Below are 19,971 nucleotides of genomic sequence, written 5' to 3'. Positions count from 1 at the left end.
TCAGACCTTAGTCTGGGGGGGGGGCACAATTATTATCAGCCAGTACGCATATTTTAATAATTCTATGCTGTATTCGCGCAGCACACAAACATCACGTTAAACATAACCAACAGCAATATGACCCGGTACACTAATAAATGATTCTGTAGTCATGTACATTTAACTTAATATATCTGATAAAATGTATTAAATATAACTGCATCATTGATTTTGTGGCAATTATTTAAGTATTCTTCCAACATTAAAAGTAGAAGTTAACGAGCAGTACTTGAACGCAGCACAAGTCCTCGCCTGTTTCGTCATTGAGAACTGGCCCTAATGGTGACATTTGAGGTTAGTTTGCTGCAGCACGCCCAGTGTCAAGTTTCTGAATTCCCTGATTTTACATGGAGCACCTGTGCTTCACATCTATTACACCGTGCTGTTGACTCTGGATCAGCTCGGCGTACTTCTACCCGTGGTCCATTTCTTCAACATGCCTAAAGGATTATCTGCCAGTTTTGTGCGTTCGTGGTACAAAATAATGTTGTGCCGTCTTTGATTCTCATTTGGCCCTGCTCTGATGACTTTAACTGAAACAGGGATGGAGAAGTTGCTTCAGATTGCTCCACACTCTCTGGCCCTGGTGCTGTCTGATGAAGACCATTCATCGTCTTCATCCTCACCACAGGTCGGTCACTCCGTGAAGTTACAGCAACACATCGGATACGAGGTATTCGCCAGTTTTAAGTCCGTAAACATGCAGCACTTCTGGAACAAGGCACTGACTCAAGCTCTGTCTGAGATCTTCTTCCTCGGATGGATAGATGAACATGTGCTGCTGATCCAGGGTACAGAAGTCCATCTTCAAGTCCTCAGGAACGGATGGACCAGACGGACAATAAAGCCGCCACAAGGATTTGAAATCAAGGGCATAGGTGGGTAAATACTAAAAAATGTTTTTATCAGACAACATGAGTTTTATTTTTGCAATTTAAGTTGATTTCATCCAGATAATGACAGAAACGAAATGATTTCTGTCTTCGCACATGTTTTGGCTTGCAACTTGGCGCATTAGAGAAGACTCCTCCACCACTTCCAAACAGTATCAAGTCTTGAGTCTATTGGGGCTCAAGGCAGAAATCAATTGGGGGCCGTCTCATTAGTGTTCATCACCATTCTGCCAGTGTATTGACTCTTTCCTTTTCTCTCCTATAGACAGATAATCTCTCTTCATTTTTATTTATTGACTTAAATTGAAAACCATTGGTTTTATGAATGCAATGCTTAGCAGGGCAATGAGAGTGAGTGCTGTCAGATGGGACCCTGTTAGAGCAGTTTACTACAGTCATTGCAACATTTTCACATTTAGTCATCTACTTTGATTTTAAATTTGTGAGCACTCAGGGGTCCCCTCATGGTCTGGGGCCCCAAGCAGTTGCCTGCTTTGCCTGTTGACTAGCAGTGCCTCTGCATCCAAAGAAATATAATTTACATACATGTTTTGGTAAAATGTAGGTAAAATTTAGCAAATTTTTATATGAAACATAGAAAATTTAGCATACAAATGGCATAACAGCGTCAAACACAAGTGTTGACGAGACAGTTATAAGTTGCAATAACGACAGTCTAACCAAAGTGTCAAATCTGTTTTATATATTTGTAGTAATAGGGACAGTGCACATTACTGAACATAAACATATCAATATGGCAGATGATAGCCATGAACTAATTTCCACCTGTAGTCCCTTATCAAGTCTTTCGGTGTGAATAAGAAGGCAAAATGTGTTTCTGTGGGTCATTTTCACTTTCTTGACCTTGTTATATCATTTCCATTTGCTTTTTAAAACTTGGTGGACTCTTAAATGCCTGTAGTTATGCAGGTTATGATTCTTAATGATTATTCATGTTTCTGTACAGTTCAGGTTCAGTGACTTTATTTGTTTCCAAAGGTAAATATGGAAGAGTTACATTTACTTCATAAAACACAAATGGAAATGCATCAGGTTCCTGATGGTCATTTGTTCCTCTTTGTACATGTTGTATTTTAGTATTTGGCATGTTGTCCCTGGACTGCTACCTAAATATATTTCTTACCTTGTGGCCCTTCCAATGGTTGTTGTGGAGAAATTTCCAAATGTTGGCAATGCTACTGGTTGTCATTTGAGCTTTTTTCTGCTTGTAGGTTTTTCATATGCTATTGTCTACCCCCCTCGTTGATAAAAGGGTTGACTTAAAACAAGTTGATGCTGGTTTGATGAGAGGACTTGAGGCAACATCTCACCTTCTAACCCCGGCAGCTTCATATCATATAGACTTACTCATTCAGTTAAAAGAGTCCTGGGACTTTGGCCCAGTCCTCCTTTCAGCATTCCCACACTTACACTCATCTTCTCCTGACACCACTATAACTCATGTATGTGCTAGGACAGGTTTGGATGACTTTAGGTATCGTCAGTGAATATAAACAATGCACCATCAACCGCCCTTGCAAGCTTTATCTGAGTGTGAATGTTTGTGATTTGTGATTTGTTTCATATTGGAGCATTGGTTTAGATCATTACATTTGTTAGAAGCATCAAACTTTGGCAGAGAAAATAAGAAGTTTGGTATCTTTTAATCATAACAGTTATGGTGTTAAAATAATTGACATTAGAGTAAAGCATGCCTTTACCCTCATTTTTAGGAGAAAAAAAATCAAAAAATCAAAAATTGACAGATCTGGGAAATTTATAAAAAGAATTTTTAAAAACAATGTGAGGAAAGTTGCAGTGGGTTATCTGAAACACACAGTTAAAGGTGCACCAACAACTATATTTTTGGATTATACTGAATGACGTGTAATATGGAAAGTGTAGTTCAACTTAACAAATCTATTAACAAAAAAAACCTAAAACAGATTTTATCTTTGTCTCAAGAAAAGGAAAACTGTCTTTTTTGTCCAGCCCACTACTTTTCTGATTTAGTTTATTCTCACTGTCCTTACCTGCAGGTTTAAAACACTACAGTAAACAGCAAACAGAAGGAGAGTTTGCAACAGGACGACATAAAGAAGCATCTAAACGCTAATATCCAGACATGTTGCAGCCAGGCAAGTCCCTACGGACTGAGCTACTGCAGCCCTTTTAAAGTCTCAACACGTTGTTTTGATGACTAAAGTTCAAATTAAATTGTCTTTCCATTTGCGATGTTTATCAGTGTCATTACAGCACCTTTCCAATTCCACACTTTAACAGATTTTAACTGTACATTTAGGTGTTCATTGAAATTTGAAATGCCATCAGATTTCTCCTTTGATGCTAAATATTGATTGTAGTTATAATAAAAGCATCAGTATCTAAGAGTTTGTCATAGTCCAGAGGTAAATCCTAAAATAGATTGTGTTCTTGTGGCACAGTTTTTCTTTTCTCAGTCTTTCTAGCAGAAGAATTGCCGCTGCTTCATTCACAGCTTATTGAAGCAAACACTGATAACTGAGGAATGTTTGTCTTAAAGCTAATAACTCACCAGTCTCTGTAATACCAAAACCAACAGAGCTTATATGCTGTAAGTCCGGATGCAGATAAGATAGTGATTTATTCTTTGTGTGATAAAAGTTTTTCTTGAAACATATCAAGTTTTCAACAAACAGAACAGGACCGATAGCAATCTAACAATGTGTTTTCAAACTTACCTGAGCGGACACCGCACTATTGAGCTGCATAATCAGTCTTTCGTTGAATAATAAACTTGTGTGTTCTAAAACTGGGAGTTAAATTTTAAAAATTCTTTCTTTTTTTCTCTTGAGTGCACCTATAAGAGCCCTAAACATTTGAATTGGTCAGATTATGTGGGTGGATTTTCTTCTCCCCAAATCTGTAAATGGAGTGTTGTTCTTGTAGAAATGGTCTAGAGAATTAATCAAAGTATTCCGTGGACCACAGCAGTATTGAAGTATATTATTCTCTACAAGTTTCAGTGACTTGTTCTTTTGGCTTCAGTGCCACCATTTTTAGTTTTTGTGACAAACAAACAACAGCAAAGTTCAGACAATCTTGAGCTTTAGGCTGGTTAGTTAATAACTGTGTATGTTAAAGGTCTTTTTTTGAATATTGTAAATATGCAGCACTGACAATATATTGGACCAATAAATGAATCTATAATGTACACACACCACTGGTGGTTTGGAATCTCCATCATTTAAAAAGAGTCACAATGTTATATTTTGTTTTCTTTTAGATTAAGAAGGCTTCAGTCATAATGGTGAAAAATTCCTTTTGAAGTCACGGCTCCGTGTTTGAACACTACAGATTATCCTCCAAACTGCCCGAGAATGTGTGACGACAGGGCTCAGAGCCAAAATGTAGCCGGATTAATACAACTATACTTTAGTTGTGGTTTATCAACTGTGTGAAAACAAGGTGTTTCTTTAAAACTGACAACTCAATCTGATTAACTGAGGGACTTAGTATCCGTTAGCAGGCTAGAGACAATAGACTGGGAGGAGTTTGTGCTCAGAAGGAAGGAAAAGTGGAGCATTTGTTCAGGAAAACACTCCTGCACTGCACTCCCTGCTGCAACACATCTCCACTGGAAGGAAAGGGAGGGTCCCTATAGAGAATTGGGGGAAATGTTTAATGCAGCAGACAGATTTGTCGCTGTATATCTAAATCAGTCAGATCAGGATGTGCCAAGTAAAAATAGAGGGGAGAAAAGGTTGCTTTCATTATCTGTCCATAAGAGGTAACTTTAGGAATAGCGTGTGTTGTCATAAATGTTCCACTGGAGGGCGGCCCTACGACACAAATGGTGCCATTCACAGGGAAGTTACAGGCAACATATTCTCTGTGGCCCAAGCAGCAATCTCTGGTGTTGAAAATGAAGCCCTTGCAGAAGTGTAAAAAGCTGCAGTTCCTCAAATATCCACTTGAAGATAGCTCCAAAAGCCCCTGGAACTAATATACGCCAATGTTAAAATGCCCGTATTGACCAAAGAGATAATAACGTTTCACATACTGTGCAGGGGAGGATTTTTTTAATAACTCGTACTTTTTTATGAAGTAATAAGAGTTATGGATGATTAGGGACATGACTGATAGCAGGTGGGTGACATCACTGTGCCTACGTGCATGTTTTAGTCTATGCTATGGCCTGGCAGTTTGGGACTAGAGTAGTATTCTCGCACACTGTTGGTATTACAGCAAAGCTGAATCAGTGTCATCTTTTTATATTATTTATCCTGGCTGCAGAGTGCTTGTAACTACTTTTTGTCATTTCAAAAAGCCATATTGGTGATATTGCTACTTGTCGCATCCAGTCTGCATTGCATTTTGTTCACTTAGCTGCTACTTCTTTGATATTTATCATGAAGTGGTTTTTTTTGTTTGTGTTTTTTACGTTTGTTTATTTTAAGGCTTATACTTGGCCTTTCATTGCATTTATTCAGGACAGGAAATGGGGGAGAGAGAGAGAGTGAGTGGAATGACATGCAGGAATGGGGCCACAGGTCGGATGCGAGACTGGGCCGCCCACTTTGCAGGACCATAGTCTGTACTTGGAGAAGGAAACCAACTATTATGCCATCTGCACCTCAGAAATAATATTATTTGTTGTTGAACACAATGTAACCTGTGATTTTAAAACATTTTTATTGATCAGTGGTTTTGTCTGTTGTTGGATGGTACAACAGGTTCCTTTTGTCATTCATGGCCATGGCCCCTATAATGAAGCCTTTTCACTTTGGCAAACCCTTGACTTTTCTTCTAGATCCAGTGTTATAGGATGACATTAGCAAATGTAAGCAAAATGCTTTTTTAACTAGCGGATGAATGGTTTTTCAGTTTGGCACAGATATTCATGTAACATTCTTGGTGATGGATTGAACTGAATCTAATGATGGATCACTTCTAGGGCTCAAACTACATTCAGCATAGTTTCTCTATCAATTAATTGTCTGATTATATTTTTATTATGTTTGTGTCAACAAGAGAAAATAATGAAAAAGATCTTCATAGATTCTAAGAACTGAAAGTGAATTAAAAAAACAACCTTGATTTGAACTTTAAAATTGCATGTTTTATTTGACCAGTATTTACATTTTTTTTGTTTATTATAAAATGATCATATATCCCCATAAAAAGCCTTCAATTAATACATGGGACAAATGTACCCTGTAAATGATGATTAAAGAATGAAATAATCTGAACTACCGTAAATTCCGTACTATTGAGCGCACCTGGATATAAGCCGCACCGGCTAAAAATAAGTAAATAAATGTATTTGTACATATATAAGCCGCACTTGATTATAAGCCGCAGGTGTCCACGCTATAACAAGAGCTATTTACACAGACGTAGGCTACCGGTAACATCCGCAAATACTGTAGCGTCCGTACGGACGTTAAAGGACGACGAGAGCGTTCAAATAATAACTTAATAACCCGATCACTGTCGGCCGTGACCACGCCGTTTACAGCAGAGAGCAACACATAACTTGCCGTAACAATCCAACTCTCTCCCCCAGCGTTCTCTCATACAGCCACTCAACACGTTCTCGCTGGTGCATTCACTGACTCTCCACATAATCGGAATTATGAACACATTATCAACTACTGACTTTACAACATGAACCGTTACAATACGAAGCCTAGCCGACGGTGTCTGTAACACGGCTGATGAAAAAGATGACCGTAATATATTTCACAAGAAAAAGTCCATCCATTCACTGCCTCAGAATGACTTCATTACTCACTTCCTCAGTCTCTGTTGTCGCTGTCAGTGTCATCTTAACGTGCAGCAGCTCTGTTAGCTTCTTTGACAGCCAGCTCGATCGCCTTTAACTTGAAAGCTGCATCATATGTATTTCTCCGTGTGTTTTCCATCATGAGGGTGCGTGCATGAAGCGCAAAATGACTGATATTAAGATCCGACGTGACGAAGTCAAATGTTTTTGCGGCAGAAGCTCATTGTCCCCCATAAAAAATCCATGCATTAGCCGCACCGGAGTAGAAGCCGCAGTGCTCGAAGTGTGAGAAAAAAGTAGCGGCTTATAGTCCGGAATTTACGGTATTTTCATTTTCTATCGGCTGACTTTCTAATTAGTTTAGAGATTATTCAGACTTTCACATTTGCTTGTTCCAAGGGATATAGAGCAAACATTTATGTGTCTGTGCTCTCTTTTTTTTTGTCGGAAAAAAAAGCAGTATCTTCAGAAATATCTATTATTTAATTTTATAGGCTATCTTCATATCTATCAGACCATCCTGCAAACTGTCCTCCTGTTATCGTGCATCATGGTGAACAAATAGTGTTAAAGGCTGTCAGGTCCTCAGCAGAGTAGCAGGAGTGTTTTCTCAGTGTAACAGACAGTGCTCATCTCTGTGCCGTCTGTCTGCTTCTATCTTTACTTCGCTGCCTCTTTAAGGGGAACGGCACTCAAAGGTAACAGCTATGAGCTCATCGGCTTGCGTCGTCATGGCAACAAACACTGTTGCAGCACTACTGAGAAATAAAATGGCTGGCGTGGTGTCGCTCTCTCTCTCCCTCCCTCCCTCCCTCCTCCTCTTCTCCTCCTCACCACTCCTTCCCTCCTCTCCTCTTTCTCTTTGGTATCAGTGAACTGGAGCAGATTGGTTGTGACACCATCCCTCCTTTCTCTCCTCCTCCTCCTCCTCCTCCTCCACGCATCATGTGGCCTGTCTTGCCCTCTCACTTTTGCTCCTTATTCTTGTCCCTCCAAATGTCCATTCACACTCCTCACATGTGAGTCAGCAGCAGCCTGAAGATGAGCAGAAGCTGCCACTTTGGGAAGGATTAAGGTGATGCTTTGGGTTTCTGTTTTTCAGTGACAGCTCCAAAGAATCAACCGGTGGGGAGAAAAATTAATAAAGAAGACATAAATAAAGATGATGCCCTTTAGGCTCAGTAAAGTGTTGAAATGTGTTCAGATGCAAAAAGAGGAAAGATGCTGGTTTAAGGGCCCCCTAATCATTGGAGATAGGAGGGAAAAAAAGAGAGAGGAAGGAGAGGGGAGTGAGGATGCAAAAAGATTCAGAGCTGGAGCAATTCCCTGGACATCGTCTGAGGCCTGAATATTTTTATTTTTTCCTTGTGTGTGTGTGTGTTGTGTGTGTTTGAAACTGTTGATATTTGCTCTCCACTCTGCCTTATGTATGTCCTCGATCTCTCTCTTACTCTCTCACTATCCTTCTCTCTCTTGCATCCTCTCCTCCCCTCCCCTCAGCCTCAATCACCCAGACACAGACGCATGCATGCTCACGCAGAATCACGCGCAGCAGGCGGATGCGCGCATACACACTTTCTCTCTCTCTCTCTCTCTCTCTCTCTCTCTCTCTCTCACACACACACACACACACACTAACACACACACATACACGTAGGCACGCATACACACACACATCTACACACATACTCACACACCCTTCCTGGAGGTGCTGGGAGCAGCTGCAGCATTAGCGTTGAAAGAGATTTGCCGTTGACTGGAGTTTGCATCCCCCCCTCCTGTTAATGAATGGATGCTACGGCGTTAGGCTCAGGAGCTTCTTCTTCTTCCGTTGGATTGCGGGAAACGGTGGATATCTATTCTTGAAATTTATTTATTTATTTCTATGCTCTCCATTTTTTTCTCCCCACCCTCTCCTGGTGAGCTGTTGTCGAAAGGACGATGGGGTCTTGTGCTTGATCGGATAAAGATGGAGGTGAACGTGGCATCTCCGGTGCTTGGCATACTACTGAGGTTTCACAGCCCGTTAGGCTGAATGGAGCTTTTATTTCTTTTCTTTTTTTTAAGTGAGCTCTTTTGTGTTCCGGGGATCGGCCGAGCACTCCTGTGGTGAATTGAGCTATTGTCAAAGACTGGGCCTCTTAAGCTTTGAATCTTTGCCTATCCATCCATCCATCCCCTCCCTCCTTTTCCTGTCCTTCCCTGTTACCTTCCCCTCAAAGGGAACAAGCGGATCCTAAAAACCTCCACGGAAACCTCTCCTCACCGTCCTCCTTGCTTCCAATGCCCCATTTCCCTCATCTCTACCCCTGCCCCCCCACCTCTCTCCCGCTCCCTCCTCCCACATCAGAGCGGCTACGTAATGTGCCTCGCTACGCATGCAAATGGGGATGCTACAAATGGTGGCTGGGACTGATGCCGATGAAAGGGTGATGCCTCGCGCAATCACCTGCACCTCCACCACCGCTGCCATTGCTCCAGATCAGCCTGGGAGAGCCCAGCAGCCGATGACAACTACCCACAGTCTGAACACAGTCGTTTGTAGCTTTCTTGTGGATGTAAATGAGACGTGTGTGTGTGTGTGAAGGTGCACACTGGTTCCTGCCATGTCTGGTGTGTGATCGCTCTAGCGGGACGTTCTTACTGATGCGGGGGAGGCACTGAGCCTGAGGTTGGTCGACCTCCCCCTGCACATCCCCCCTTTTCCCACCTCCCTCTTTCCTTACCCCATTCTACCCCTTCATACCAAACCCGCTCCCCTTTCCCCCCCCTCCCCTCCCCCCTCCCCCTCCCCAGCATCTTATCCTAGAAGTCCCCCCCCCCCCCCTCCCATCCCCAAGGTTTGAAGGCCACCTGGTAAAGGGGTCACGATGAAGAAGAACCGCAGCAGCAATCTGCGGCGGGCCTGGCCGAGCTCGGAGCTCAGCGAGCGCCCGCTGGAGCACAATCTCTCCCGTAGTGAGAAAGACATCCGTGTGCAGAAGCAGCATCTTCCTCCCCCTCCTCCTCCTCATTTCTCTCCGTCCCCGCCAAGTTATCGTGCGCCAGGTGAGTCCCATCCTCCCACCCACAGAATCTCCACCATCTCGCTCTGCAGAGGTGCTCAGAGTTTGATTGGGGGCAAAGTTCAAATTGGTAAATATTTTTATGAGACCAAGTAGGGAATGTTGATAATTACAGAATCACAGTTTCCATTTTCAGTTTTCATAATTAGCCTAATGAGTGAAAAGAGATCAAATAGTAATACAAAATCTGGACAAATAGTGTCATTTAGTTTATCAACAAGAAATTGTCATCGACCCTAAAGAAAATGTATTTGTCTTTAGATAAAATGACTATAACATTATCTCACCCACACATTTTCTGTAACTCTCTCAAATAAAAGTATAGGTCCTTTCATATTGTCCTTCATACTTCATACTTATAATAAAACAGAGCACGGCACTGTAAAATTCCACACAGGGACTTTTTACCATTCAAATCATCATTCCTGAATAAGTAATAAGTTGTTGTTTTCTACATCAGTTACAGCCCCTTTGCGCCACATTTTGTGACATATTTTGTGTTTGCTTTGATTAAAAAAAAAAAGACCTTTGGACGCCTCATTTCCAAGAACTGATGTCATTGCCATGAAAATCTGATCCTATCAGTTACTTTTTCTTTTTAACGATTTGCATATTTTCAAAATGAATACTACCACCTGATTTCAGTGGTATTGAGATTTGCATTGTTCCCACAGTTCTGCAAAGCGTAAGATACTACAAAAAAATGTTACTCGTGTTTACTATAAACCTTGCAAAGCCACATAGAGCATAAGGGGCTGTGATACTAAGCAGAGATAACGTCATCGTGCTGCTTAACTGACCATTCAGCTGAGCGTGCTGAGGAGGCCTGGCCCTGCACACATTTCTGCTTAGGTGGAAGAAATATGAACAATGAATGATTAAAACTTAAAACTAATAATTATTAAGATTTGAAAAATCCTGCTAGTTATCAGTGGACATCAGCAGACACAATGATAGGTTAGAAATCAAATATGGAGGCTTCGATTGTATATTTTCTGGTTTCTTGAGATTTTCAATTGATGGCCAGATTTAGGTCAGAGGCTGCCGCATTGGTTTCAGTTTGATGCTTTCCTACCTTTCAGCTGGCCAGATGCTTGCTCTCAGAGGGGCTTGAAGCTGGGCCGCTTGTAGGATGATCTCACCACTCACTACTTTCAGCAAAGCCAGCTTAATTCAACAAAAGCAACACAGAATGTCTGTGTGTAAGCCCTCAACATGGTTGTTAAAGTCAGTAACGTTTTGGGAAATTTCACTTGCTACAGGTTTGACATTTATAAGGGTTGTGTAAGCTTCTTTTTGTGTGTGAGATAAAGTGAATTCAATCCCAAAGTGGCAACGACTCAGGTGATCTCACATTATGGATATGGCTGCTGCTGCTGCAGCATCTGCCTCAATATGCTAACCTAGGAGGTATGAGAGGCTAAAGGAGGAGGAGGAGAGGAGAGAGGAGGAGCTGTTTCAGGCAGCATGCAAACTGCTGCTGTTTGACCATTACATCATAGCTTCACACGCTGCGCCTGCTGTTCATTCATGATCTTACTGATGTGCCTTTGCGACCCCTCCCCCTCTTCTTCCTGCAGGTGACGTGTCTCCAATAAGTATGTCACCTATCAGCCAGTCACAGTTTATCCCGCTGGGGGAGATCTTGTGCTTGGCCATCTCTGCTATGAACTCTGCCCACAAGCCAGTCAACCAGGAGGCTCTGGTGGAGCACCTCACTGCCAGCTTCCCAGGTAAGCTGCTCTGAGCTTCTTCTGGAAATGGGACTGCAAAAAATATACACACATGCCACACACATTCTGATTAGTTAATATGTTATTGTATAGACAAATGTAGAAATGTTGATGTTGAAACACTGTATTTTGTTGATATGTGGGCACAATAGAGATTGAGATGAGGCTCATTTTGTTCTTCTTGGTTTGTGTTTTGAACGTTTTTTGTGTTGTGTCATTACTGTTGTTTTCATTATTATAGCTGTTATTGTATTTTCCATTTGCATTGGACTTTGAGTTATGTGATTTGTGTATATTCTAATTGTATTTATGTTTGTGTAGAACACAGGAAGAGTAGTTACGGTTTAAATACACTACGATACAAGAATAGACGAGATGATACGATACGATATACAATACAATGTGATTAATGTCCCTGTGGGGAATTCATACTGACAACATTTCCTTCATCCACAGCAGCATCAGTAGATAAAAATGAATTAAAACAACAATTCATATAATGTAGACAGAAAAAAATATGCATGTGAGAACCACAATAATATAAGTTGTATACACATTTAACGTTTAAGCTAGGTTCGAAGTAATGATCTAACCCGGCTTGTAAACATCTACTGCTCCTACCTTTGACTCGTGGGATTGATTGTGTTGTTGACAATCTGCCAACAACAAGCGATTTAAAGGATGTTACTTCTTGATCAATGGTCATTTTTAAGTATGTTTTTTGTGATATCAAGCAATCAGTGTGTTGTCATGTTGTGAATTGTGAATTTATCCTAGCATGTTTTTTTTTTTTTTTTTTTTTTTGTATTTTCCAGATTTTCATTTTGTTTTTATTTGACCAGAAATTTGCCATGGTCACAAATGTTCTTTTTTTGTTTAAATTAAAGCAGCAAGTAACAACTTTACTTGTATTCAAAACCAAGTTAACAGTCATATTTAATGGGAATCATTTACTTCTACAAGATGCCTGAGTGGGAGAGAACTGAACTCAGTGGTGATGTAATGTCAGGCAACAAAAGGCCTTGCAAGAACAATGTTATAATGGTGTAAATGTTAGTTTTGACATTTAGTCAACCATTTATATAAGCGTATATATATAAGAGGTGAACTACAATTCTTGGAAAGATTTAGTTTGTACATATGTTTTGTTACATGTTTTATATCTTTCATAGTTTTAATCAGTTGTGGGAATTTCACTATCATGTGATACAATATGATATGATGCCCCATACTAGCCCATGATAACAATAGTATCATGAGAACTGAGAAAGCTGTTTTATTTACTGAGACAGTTTTATGATGATACGTTTCCTCACCTGAATACTTGAAATATAGGAAATACCCCTAAAAAGGTAAAGAGCAGGATTAATGTAAGTGTTCACTGCAACTTGCAGTCAGTTTCTGCTCTTTATCTTCTTCTTCTTTGACTGTAAAAGTGTAGTTTAAAAAATTGCTCTGATTAGCTCACGTATCAAGCTGCAAACGCTATACAGGGGTTGAATGTTCTCTTCCGTTATGATTTTAAGAAGGATAGGCGTTATTCACAATAAGACGTGTAGTTGATGGTCGACAGGCAGGCTCACTGTTTTTCGAGAGGCTTAAAACCCTCCTCAGCCCCAGCTCTCAGCCTGTCGTTAGGTTCACTAAGTTCGATTTAGAAAGCATTTCCAGCGTGGCTATAGCCATCGATGGGACTCCAAAGACCACTGCAATAGCAGATGGATGCTGTCACTTACACTTTGTTCATTAATATTTACAGTCTTATGATTGCCCTATCAACATTTTGTCCCACCCATAGTTTACAATATATCCAACATTAAGGGTGATATAAGTCATGGACTTTGACTGGCTTTGATCATTGTTAGTGGAGATGGGGGTCAGTATTTTACTATATAAAAGAATTTAAAAAATCCATTTTATTTCATATTTCAAATTAAAATTGTATTTGAACATATATATTGGTATCTTTTCCAACTCCCATTCTCATGCTTTCTATCTGTGTCCACTGTGGTTGTTTCATCTTTTCTAAATAAGGCTGATGCTCCAATTAAATGCTCCTCATATTCTTTGTTCTAAAAATATAAAATTAAATATCATTTTTAACCAAATATCTTAAGTGAGTTCAACTTTGTTCTGTGTTTTTTGCAGGCGTGCCTACACCCAGCTCAGAGGTTTTGCGACACACACTGAACATGCTGGTGCGAGAGAGAAAGATCTACCCAACTCCAGAGGGCTACTTCATCGTCACCCCCCAGACGTATTTTATCACCCCTTCCCTCATCAGAACCAACAACAAGTGGTACCACCTTGATGATCGGCTGACAGAGCGCCAACCCCAACAGTCACAACAGCAGCAGCAACCTCAGCAATGCACTTCGCCTCAGTCTGGCAATGTCACTCCGTCCACACCTGGCTGCCTGAGAGAAAGACCTCCTCGCAAAAATCACAATGACTCATACAACTCATACCGCGAGGACTCGTCCAGACTTCACACCTCAGCGCTTCAAAGTAAGTCACCGAAGGAGCACAGGGAAGATTCATATCAAAGTAAGCCACCCAAGGAACACAAAACTGGGGAACCTCCACCAAGCACGTCCACCAAGGAGCACCGAGGAGAACCACCTTCATACCCTCATCCCCCTCTTCCCACTCCCCCTCCTGTTCAGCAAGCACCACCTCAAGAATCAGCTGATAAGAGCAAAAGCATCACTTCTTTCTCTTATAAAACTGACACTCTGACCAAAAAGAAAGAAGGAAGTGGTGGTGGCGGAAATGGCGAGAAGCAATCCAAAAGGTTCGGACTAAGGCTCTTCAGGCTGAGTTTCAAGAAGGACAAAATGAGGCAATTGGCCACCTTCTCAGCCCAATTCCCTCCTGAGGAGTGGCCTCTTCGTGATGAGGAGGTCCCAACAACGCCCATTCCCCGCGAGGTGGAGATGGAGATAATCCGCCGAATTAATCCCGATCTTACAGTGGAGAATGTGGCGAGGCACACAGCTGTGATGAAGAGGTTGGAGGAAGAGCGTACCCAGAAGAACAAGGCTGGATCTTCAGCCCAGCACAGTGCACGCAGCAGAAGGGGAAGAGGCCACAGGAGGGCCCCACATGGTAAGTCTCGCTCACACAGCAAGCCTCGTACCTCCAGGGGAGACCCGTCAGAGGGTTCAAACTGGGACCTGTTGTTCATGGAAAGAGATTATCGCTTCTTTAGCCACTCATTGGTTCGCTCCCCTCGGGAGGCCATGTACACCTTGGAGCGCAGGCGAAGTGGAGGTGCGACATATCTTGTGCACAGCAACCCCAACATCACGGAATCGTACTGCCCTGTTACCCCTGAATGGGACGTTTCTGGCGAGCTAGCCAAAAGACGGACTGAAATGCCCTTCCCAGAGCCATCACGTGGGACTTGTCAGTCCAGAGTGCAAAGAAGTCACAGTCACAATCAGGACAGAAAGTCACGTCACGACAGGTCAGATCAGGCTAAGGAGCGTTCTCGGTCAATGGACAATTCCCTTAAAGGCCCGTCACTGGGGGCACCTGAAGACTTTGAAACCAGTCTGGAGGAGCGAAGTCATTATTACACGGATGATGGCACCCTGCGTGCTACGCAGAAGTCCTCCCACTACTCAAGGATCATGTTCTCTGCTGCTAAGTTCCACTCTGATTTTAATGTGCCTGATTTGGGGAAAGGGAGTTTGGATGAGTCAAGGATCCGGAGTACGATGGAGAGGAACAAAAGCAGAGACAGCTTGCCCACGTACAATGAGCTAATGGGACTTTCTCCTAAGCCCTCAACAGATGAGTACTTCCAGTGCAATACGTCAAATGAAACAATCCTAACTGCCCCTTCGCCTCAGGCAAAATCAGAATATGACACATTAACCTCATCAGGGGGACTCCGAAAGGGCTCTCCGGCTGACCGCCAAACGCCTCACCTCACTTCTCCTCACACGATGGAGTACAAAGAGGATTTGTCGGCAGCAAAGGGACAGAATGGCTCTGTGCGGCTGACGCCAAGCCAGACGCCAGAGCCGGTACAAAATGCCCGTTTGACGCCACACCAACACAATGTAGATCCCGGAGGGGGAGGAGGCAGTATGTCGATCAAGAGGAAAGAGATCTTCAGCAAGGACACTTTGTTCAAACCTCCACACAATGCCTTGTCCACAGGCTACGTGGACAGCAGCTACACCAAGTCCGGCACATTGCGGAAAGCCTCACAAGCCAAATCAACAGAGGCCCTTGACAATCCTGAGCCCCAGCAGCCTTCCAATTCAGCCGCTTCCTCGGCGTCACCTGCAGTTTTACAGGGCTGCTTAGAGCCAACAGTCCCCCCTGCCTCCTTTGACTATTATAATGTATCAGACGATGAGGAAGAAGAGGAGGCAGAGGAGGACTCGCACAAAGAGTTGGCAAAGGCAGAGGACAACAAAGACCATGGTGAAGGGGGTGGTAATGGTGGAGGCAGCGGTGGTGGAGGGGAGGGAACCATGCAGTGGCTACTGGAACGGGAGAAGGACCACGATCTGCAGCGGAAATTGGAGACCAATCTGACCTTACTCAGCCCCAAGGAGACGGAGAACAGCAGCAGTCAGAAGTCGGCCCACTCTGCCAGGTTGGACAGCATGGACAGCAGCAGTGTCACAGTGGACAGTGGATTTAACTCCCCCAGGTATGAGCTAAAATGAGCTTTATAGTTATCATCCTCTAACACTTTTTCATTTGTTTGCATTGAAAATCAAAGTCACCCCAAATTACTGTCAAACCAGGTACTGACGTGTTATTCACATTGTATTTCTGTGTCTTAAGAGTTTTTTAAAATGTGACAATAAAGGTAATGGAAAGATCCACTTACTAGGTTTTCTTCATCTCCAGCTTTTCCTCAGTGGACTGCACAGACTTAGTCGTAAACACAATTAGGATCTGGTCATGTGACAACAATGTTATTATCATTTGTTATCATGGCTGGTCTCATGAATGTAGAGTTGTTGCTTTTTTTTTTTTAGTACATGTTGACCCGAGTTCCCACTCAGAACCAAAGCATTGTGCTTCTTTAGGCTAGATCAGTAGCTTAAAGATGTTTTGGCAACCTTGAAAAAAGAGCGTACTTTAAAATACAAGCCTTTTCCTTTGGGCATGTTTCTATAGTTATATAGTCATAGTCAGGGATCATGTACAAAATATACATTCATCTAAATGAATGAGAAGAGATGTGTTGTACCAGATTTGGTTTATCAGCTAGATTCTATCTGCAGTTCTTTCAGATGCAACTAAGTTTTCCAGTACTCTAGATTACTATACATTCTGTTTGATTTGAATACAAAATCAATAAAGTTCAGTCTAAGTCTAAATACCTGTAATGGTATTTAAAGCATTTACAGCTAATCACAGGTTTTGAACACACTGTTTCAATGCTGTGTCACTGATGTATTTAATTGATCATGATCATGATAAATGGCTTTCTAAACTTGCAAACAAAGTGACTTCACTGTAAACCATGATGGACTGTGTTTGAATAAACGGTCCTTTTGTTTCAAGATGCATAAATATATTATCTGACAAAGAATTGTAGCAGCTCTCTAGGCTTTTGTGCTTTTGTGCTTATCAGGCTGATATTTGCTTCCATACAGTTGTAGGACTTGATGAGAAATTCAGAAAGGTGTAAATTCAAATCAAAACAGCAGAGGCTTTGATATCTTGATTCAACTCAGAAGAATCTGTCGGTGGACCCTCCTTTTTTTAACACATTAGTGTCTTTCAAACTACACTCAGAGTTAGTGACACAAGCTTCCTGGCACAAATTTGAGGTCTCGTTTCGAAATGAGAGAAGATTATACCAACAAAATCAAAAGAGTTATCTTCGTTTTTTAGATTCAGAGAGCCTCTTGAACTTCATCTATGAAAATCATGGAACGTCCCCTCTAAAACTATGTATGCTGTGTACGTATGCTCCTGAGAAAGTAAACATGTCATTATCATGCTCTTGAGATACAAATAGCAAGTCCTAAATAGTGTAATAATGTAACATTAGGAATTATACAACATATATTACACATGGGGTGGGTGTGGCTCTGGCTCAGTGGTAGAGTTGGACGTGTCTCAGTCGGAAGGTCGAGGGTTTGATTCCCAGCTTCAACAGCCAAACGCCCAATGTATCCTTGGGCAAGACTCTTAACCCCAACTTGCTCCTGCTTCTTTGTCGTGGTGTTTGTGTGTGTGAATGTATATGGATTTGTTAATACTGATTGATACTTTCCATCAATTCCATGCCATTCATGTCAGTGAATGGTTGTGACCTGCGGTGGAAATAGTGCTGTCCAATTATCATTTACACGTGCCACAGATTTGCAGTATATTTCAACATCAAGGCTTGCACTTAGATCATAACCAACTTTTATATTTGTATGTTTTTAAAAATGATATCAGGATCGCTGGCATGTAAAAATGTATGTAATGTATTTATTGCCCTTTTTTAAGGAGGAACCTTCTCTTTTCAGTAGATAGCACCAGCCTTTTTTATTATAGACAGTACTGTCATTTCTCATCTTCATTAGTTTCAAGTGTAAGTAAGTGGTAATTGTCATAGACTGTTTAAAGTAAGTGAGTTGGCTTTGATCACTAGTTTATTGACTCAACTTTTGAAGCCCAGAATTGATCAATTCAGCTGTGGCCTACTTTCTTTTCTTAAATCAAGTATAAAACCCTTTAAATGAGAGGGTTGAGTTGGAGAAAATAAACATTGCTGCACCTGTGATCGATATCACAACATGTCTTGTAAATGACAAGGAAACTAAATTCCTGAAGCAACACTCTGCGCCATCATTTACTTAAAAAACAAAATTAACATCATACTGCATTAAAGAATGGAAAGAGTAGGGATTCAAAACCAAAAATGTCATTTCTTAGAGAGGTTTAAATGAACTGAGAAGTACAGTGATTTTGTCATAAACTTTATAGGCTTAAGTTCCTTCTTGCAATAAAGCTGCCTCCTGCTGGCCATTAGATAGATTGCCACTATAAGACGCTTCAGAATTTGTCAAGTTTCTTTGACACAGGCTGTGATGTTTGATCTTGCCACAAACTGTTTATAACTATGTCAGTTTCAGTTTTTTTTGCTTTTGTCTTTTAAAAACTAACCACTATCCTTGATGTTGTCTCTTTTGCAGGACACGTGAAAGCCTTGCATCTAACACATCCAGCATAGTGGAGAGCAATAGACGGCAGAATCCAGCTCTGAGCCCCGGCCACATCGGCACCAGTGGCATCGGACTGCCATTCAGCTTTCGCGCCATCCCAGAACCCCCCGCCACGCAGCCTGAGAAAATCCAGAAACCATCGAACTGCCTGGCCTCAATCACCAGCGTCTGACAGACTAAGACCCTGACGGTGTTGAAGGAGAGAAGAAGTGAGGGGTTTCTCCATTTAAGAACCACGCTTTCCTCGACCCACACATTAAAAAAAAAACACACACACACACATACAAACACACACATATCTTCAGACTCCTGAGAATCCATTTACTGGGACTGTTATAAAAACAGGCATGGCTTCAAGAGACTGTTTCCACAGCTTCAAGAACTGTACTGCAAAAAAATAAGAACAACTACAGAAAATCAAGACTACTGTAGGTGAAGGAACCTATCTGAAGAAGTACTTTGATTTTGGTGACATGGACTCTAGTTTGGCTTATATCAAGATTCTTGACTATTGGTATTGGAAAGTAGTAGACTATAGGATTCAAGTTACATTTGGAAATATCGAAAACTTTTTATATTACTTAACAATACATGTCCAATTAAATGTTCTCCTTCCTGAAATAGCGTCAAGTTCTTCAGGACGATTCAATGTATCAGCACAATGTCGAGACAATAAAAGTTGATCCTGAGAACAACGAATGAAAGATATAAAAACATAAATCAGCTCAGATTTGTGTACCGCAATGCAAATGATGTATGTATACTCGATACTTTTGATATCCTAATTATTATAATGGTGGTATTAAAGATGCTATGTGACCAAAAGTTTGTTTGGACAAAATATGATGCACCTCACTCTCACAAACAGAAGAACATCACAAATACTCAACACAAGGTGTATTTAATAATATCCCAAGATCCTCTTCAGCAGATTCAGTGTACCAAGAGGAGTAAGTGTTCTGCTTTACTATTTCCCTCTGCCCCTTCTCTGGAGTGTTCTGCTCACGTTAGTTTAAAAGTTCAAAGATTTATTTTTGAGCTTTTTCCATTATTGACAGGAAAGTGGATAGAATAGGTAACCAGGGAGAGAGAAAGAGAGGGGAATGAGATGCAAGTAGAAGCCACATGGCTGAACTTCCCACCTTCTTTAAGGAATATATTGCCTCCAACTGTACATGTGGTGCCACCTACAACTGTATCCACTAGGCCATTTGCTGCTGTATCTGTGGTCTGAGAACTCTATCATATCACGTGCACTTTCTGAGCAGATGAACTCAC

General features: G+C 41.5%; 1 protein-coding gene across 3 annotated transcripts; it reads left to right on the top strand.

Moving 5' to 3' along the window:
• The first annotated feature begins 81 nt into the window (after window positions 1-81).
• On the top strand, window positions 82-19,518 carry stox2a (storkhead box 2a). 3 transcript variants are annotated; one of them, XM_079334864.1, is made up of 5 exons: window positions 82-333; window positions 582-917; window positions 11,345-11,497; window positions 13,646-16,169; window positions 18,664-19,518. In XM_079334864.1, exons 2-5 carry the CDS (start codon window positions 584-586, stop codon window positions 18,863-18,865), a joined length of 3,213 nt encoding a protein of 1,070 aa, XP_079190990.1. In that variant the 5' UTR covers window positions 82-333; window positions 582-583; the 3' UTR covers window positions 18,866-19,518. The 3 variants fall into 3 exon arrangements, with proteins under 3 accessions (XP_079190990.1, XP_079190989.1, XP_079190991.1); XM_079334863.1 differs by having other exon boundaries at window positions 82-917; XM_079334865.1 differs by lacking the exons at window positions 82-333; window positions 582-917 and adding an exon at window positions 7,572-9,747.
• The last annotated feature ends 453 nt before the right edge of the window (window positions 19,519-19,971 follow it).

The sequence above is a fragment of the Symphodus melops genome, assembly GCF_947650265.1.
Source record: "Symphodus melops genome assembly, chromosome: 2".
Taxonomy (NCBI): Eukaryota; Metazoa; Chordata; class Actinopteri; order Labriformes; family Labridae; genus Symphodus; species Symphodus melops.
Note: the sequence above shows the minus strand (reverse complement) of the source record. Positions and strands in the feature narration are given on the sequence as shown.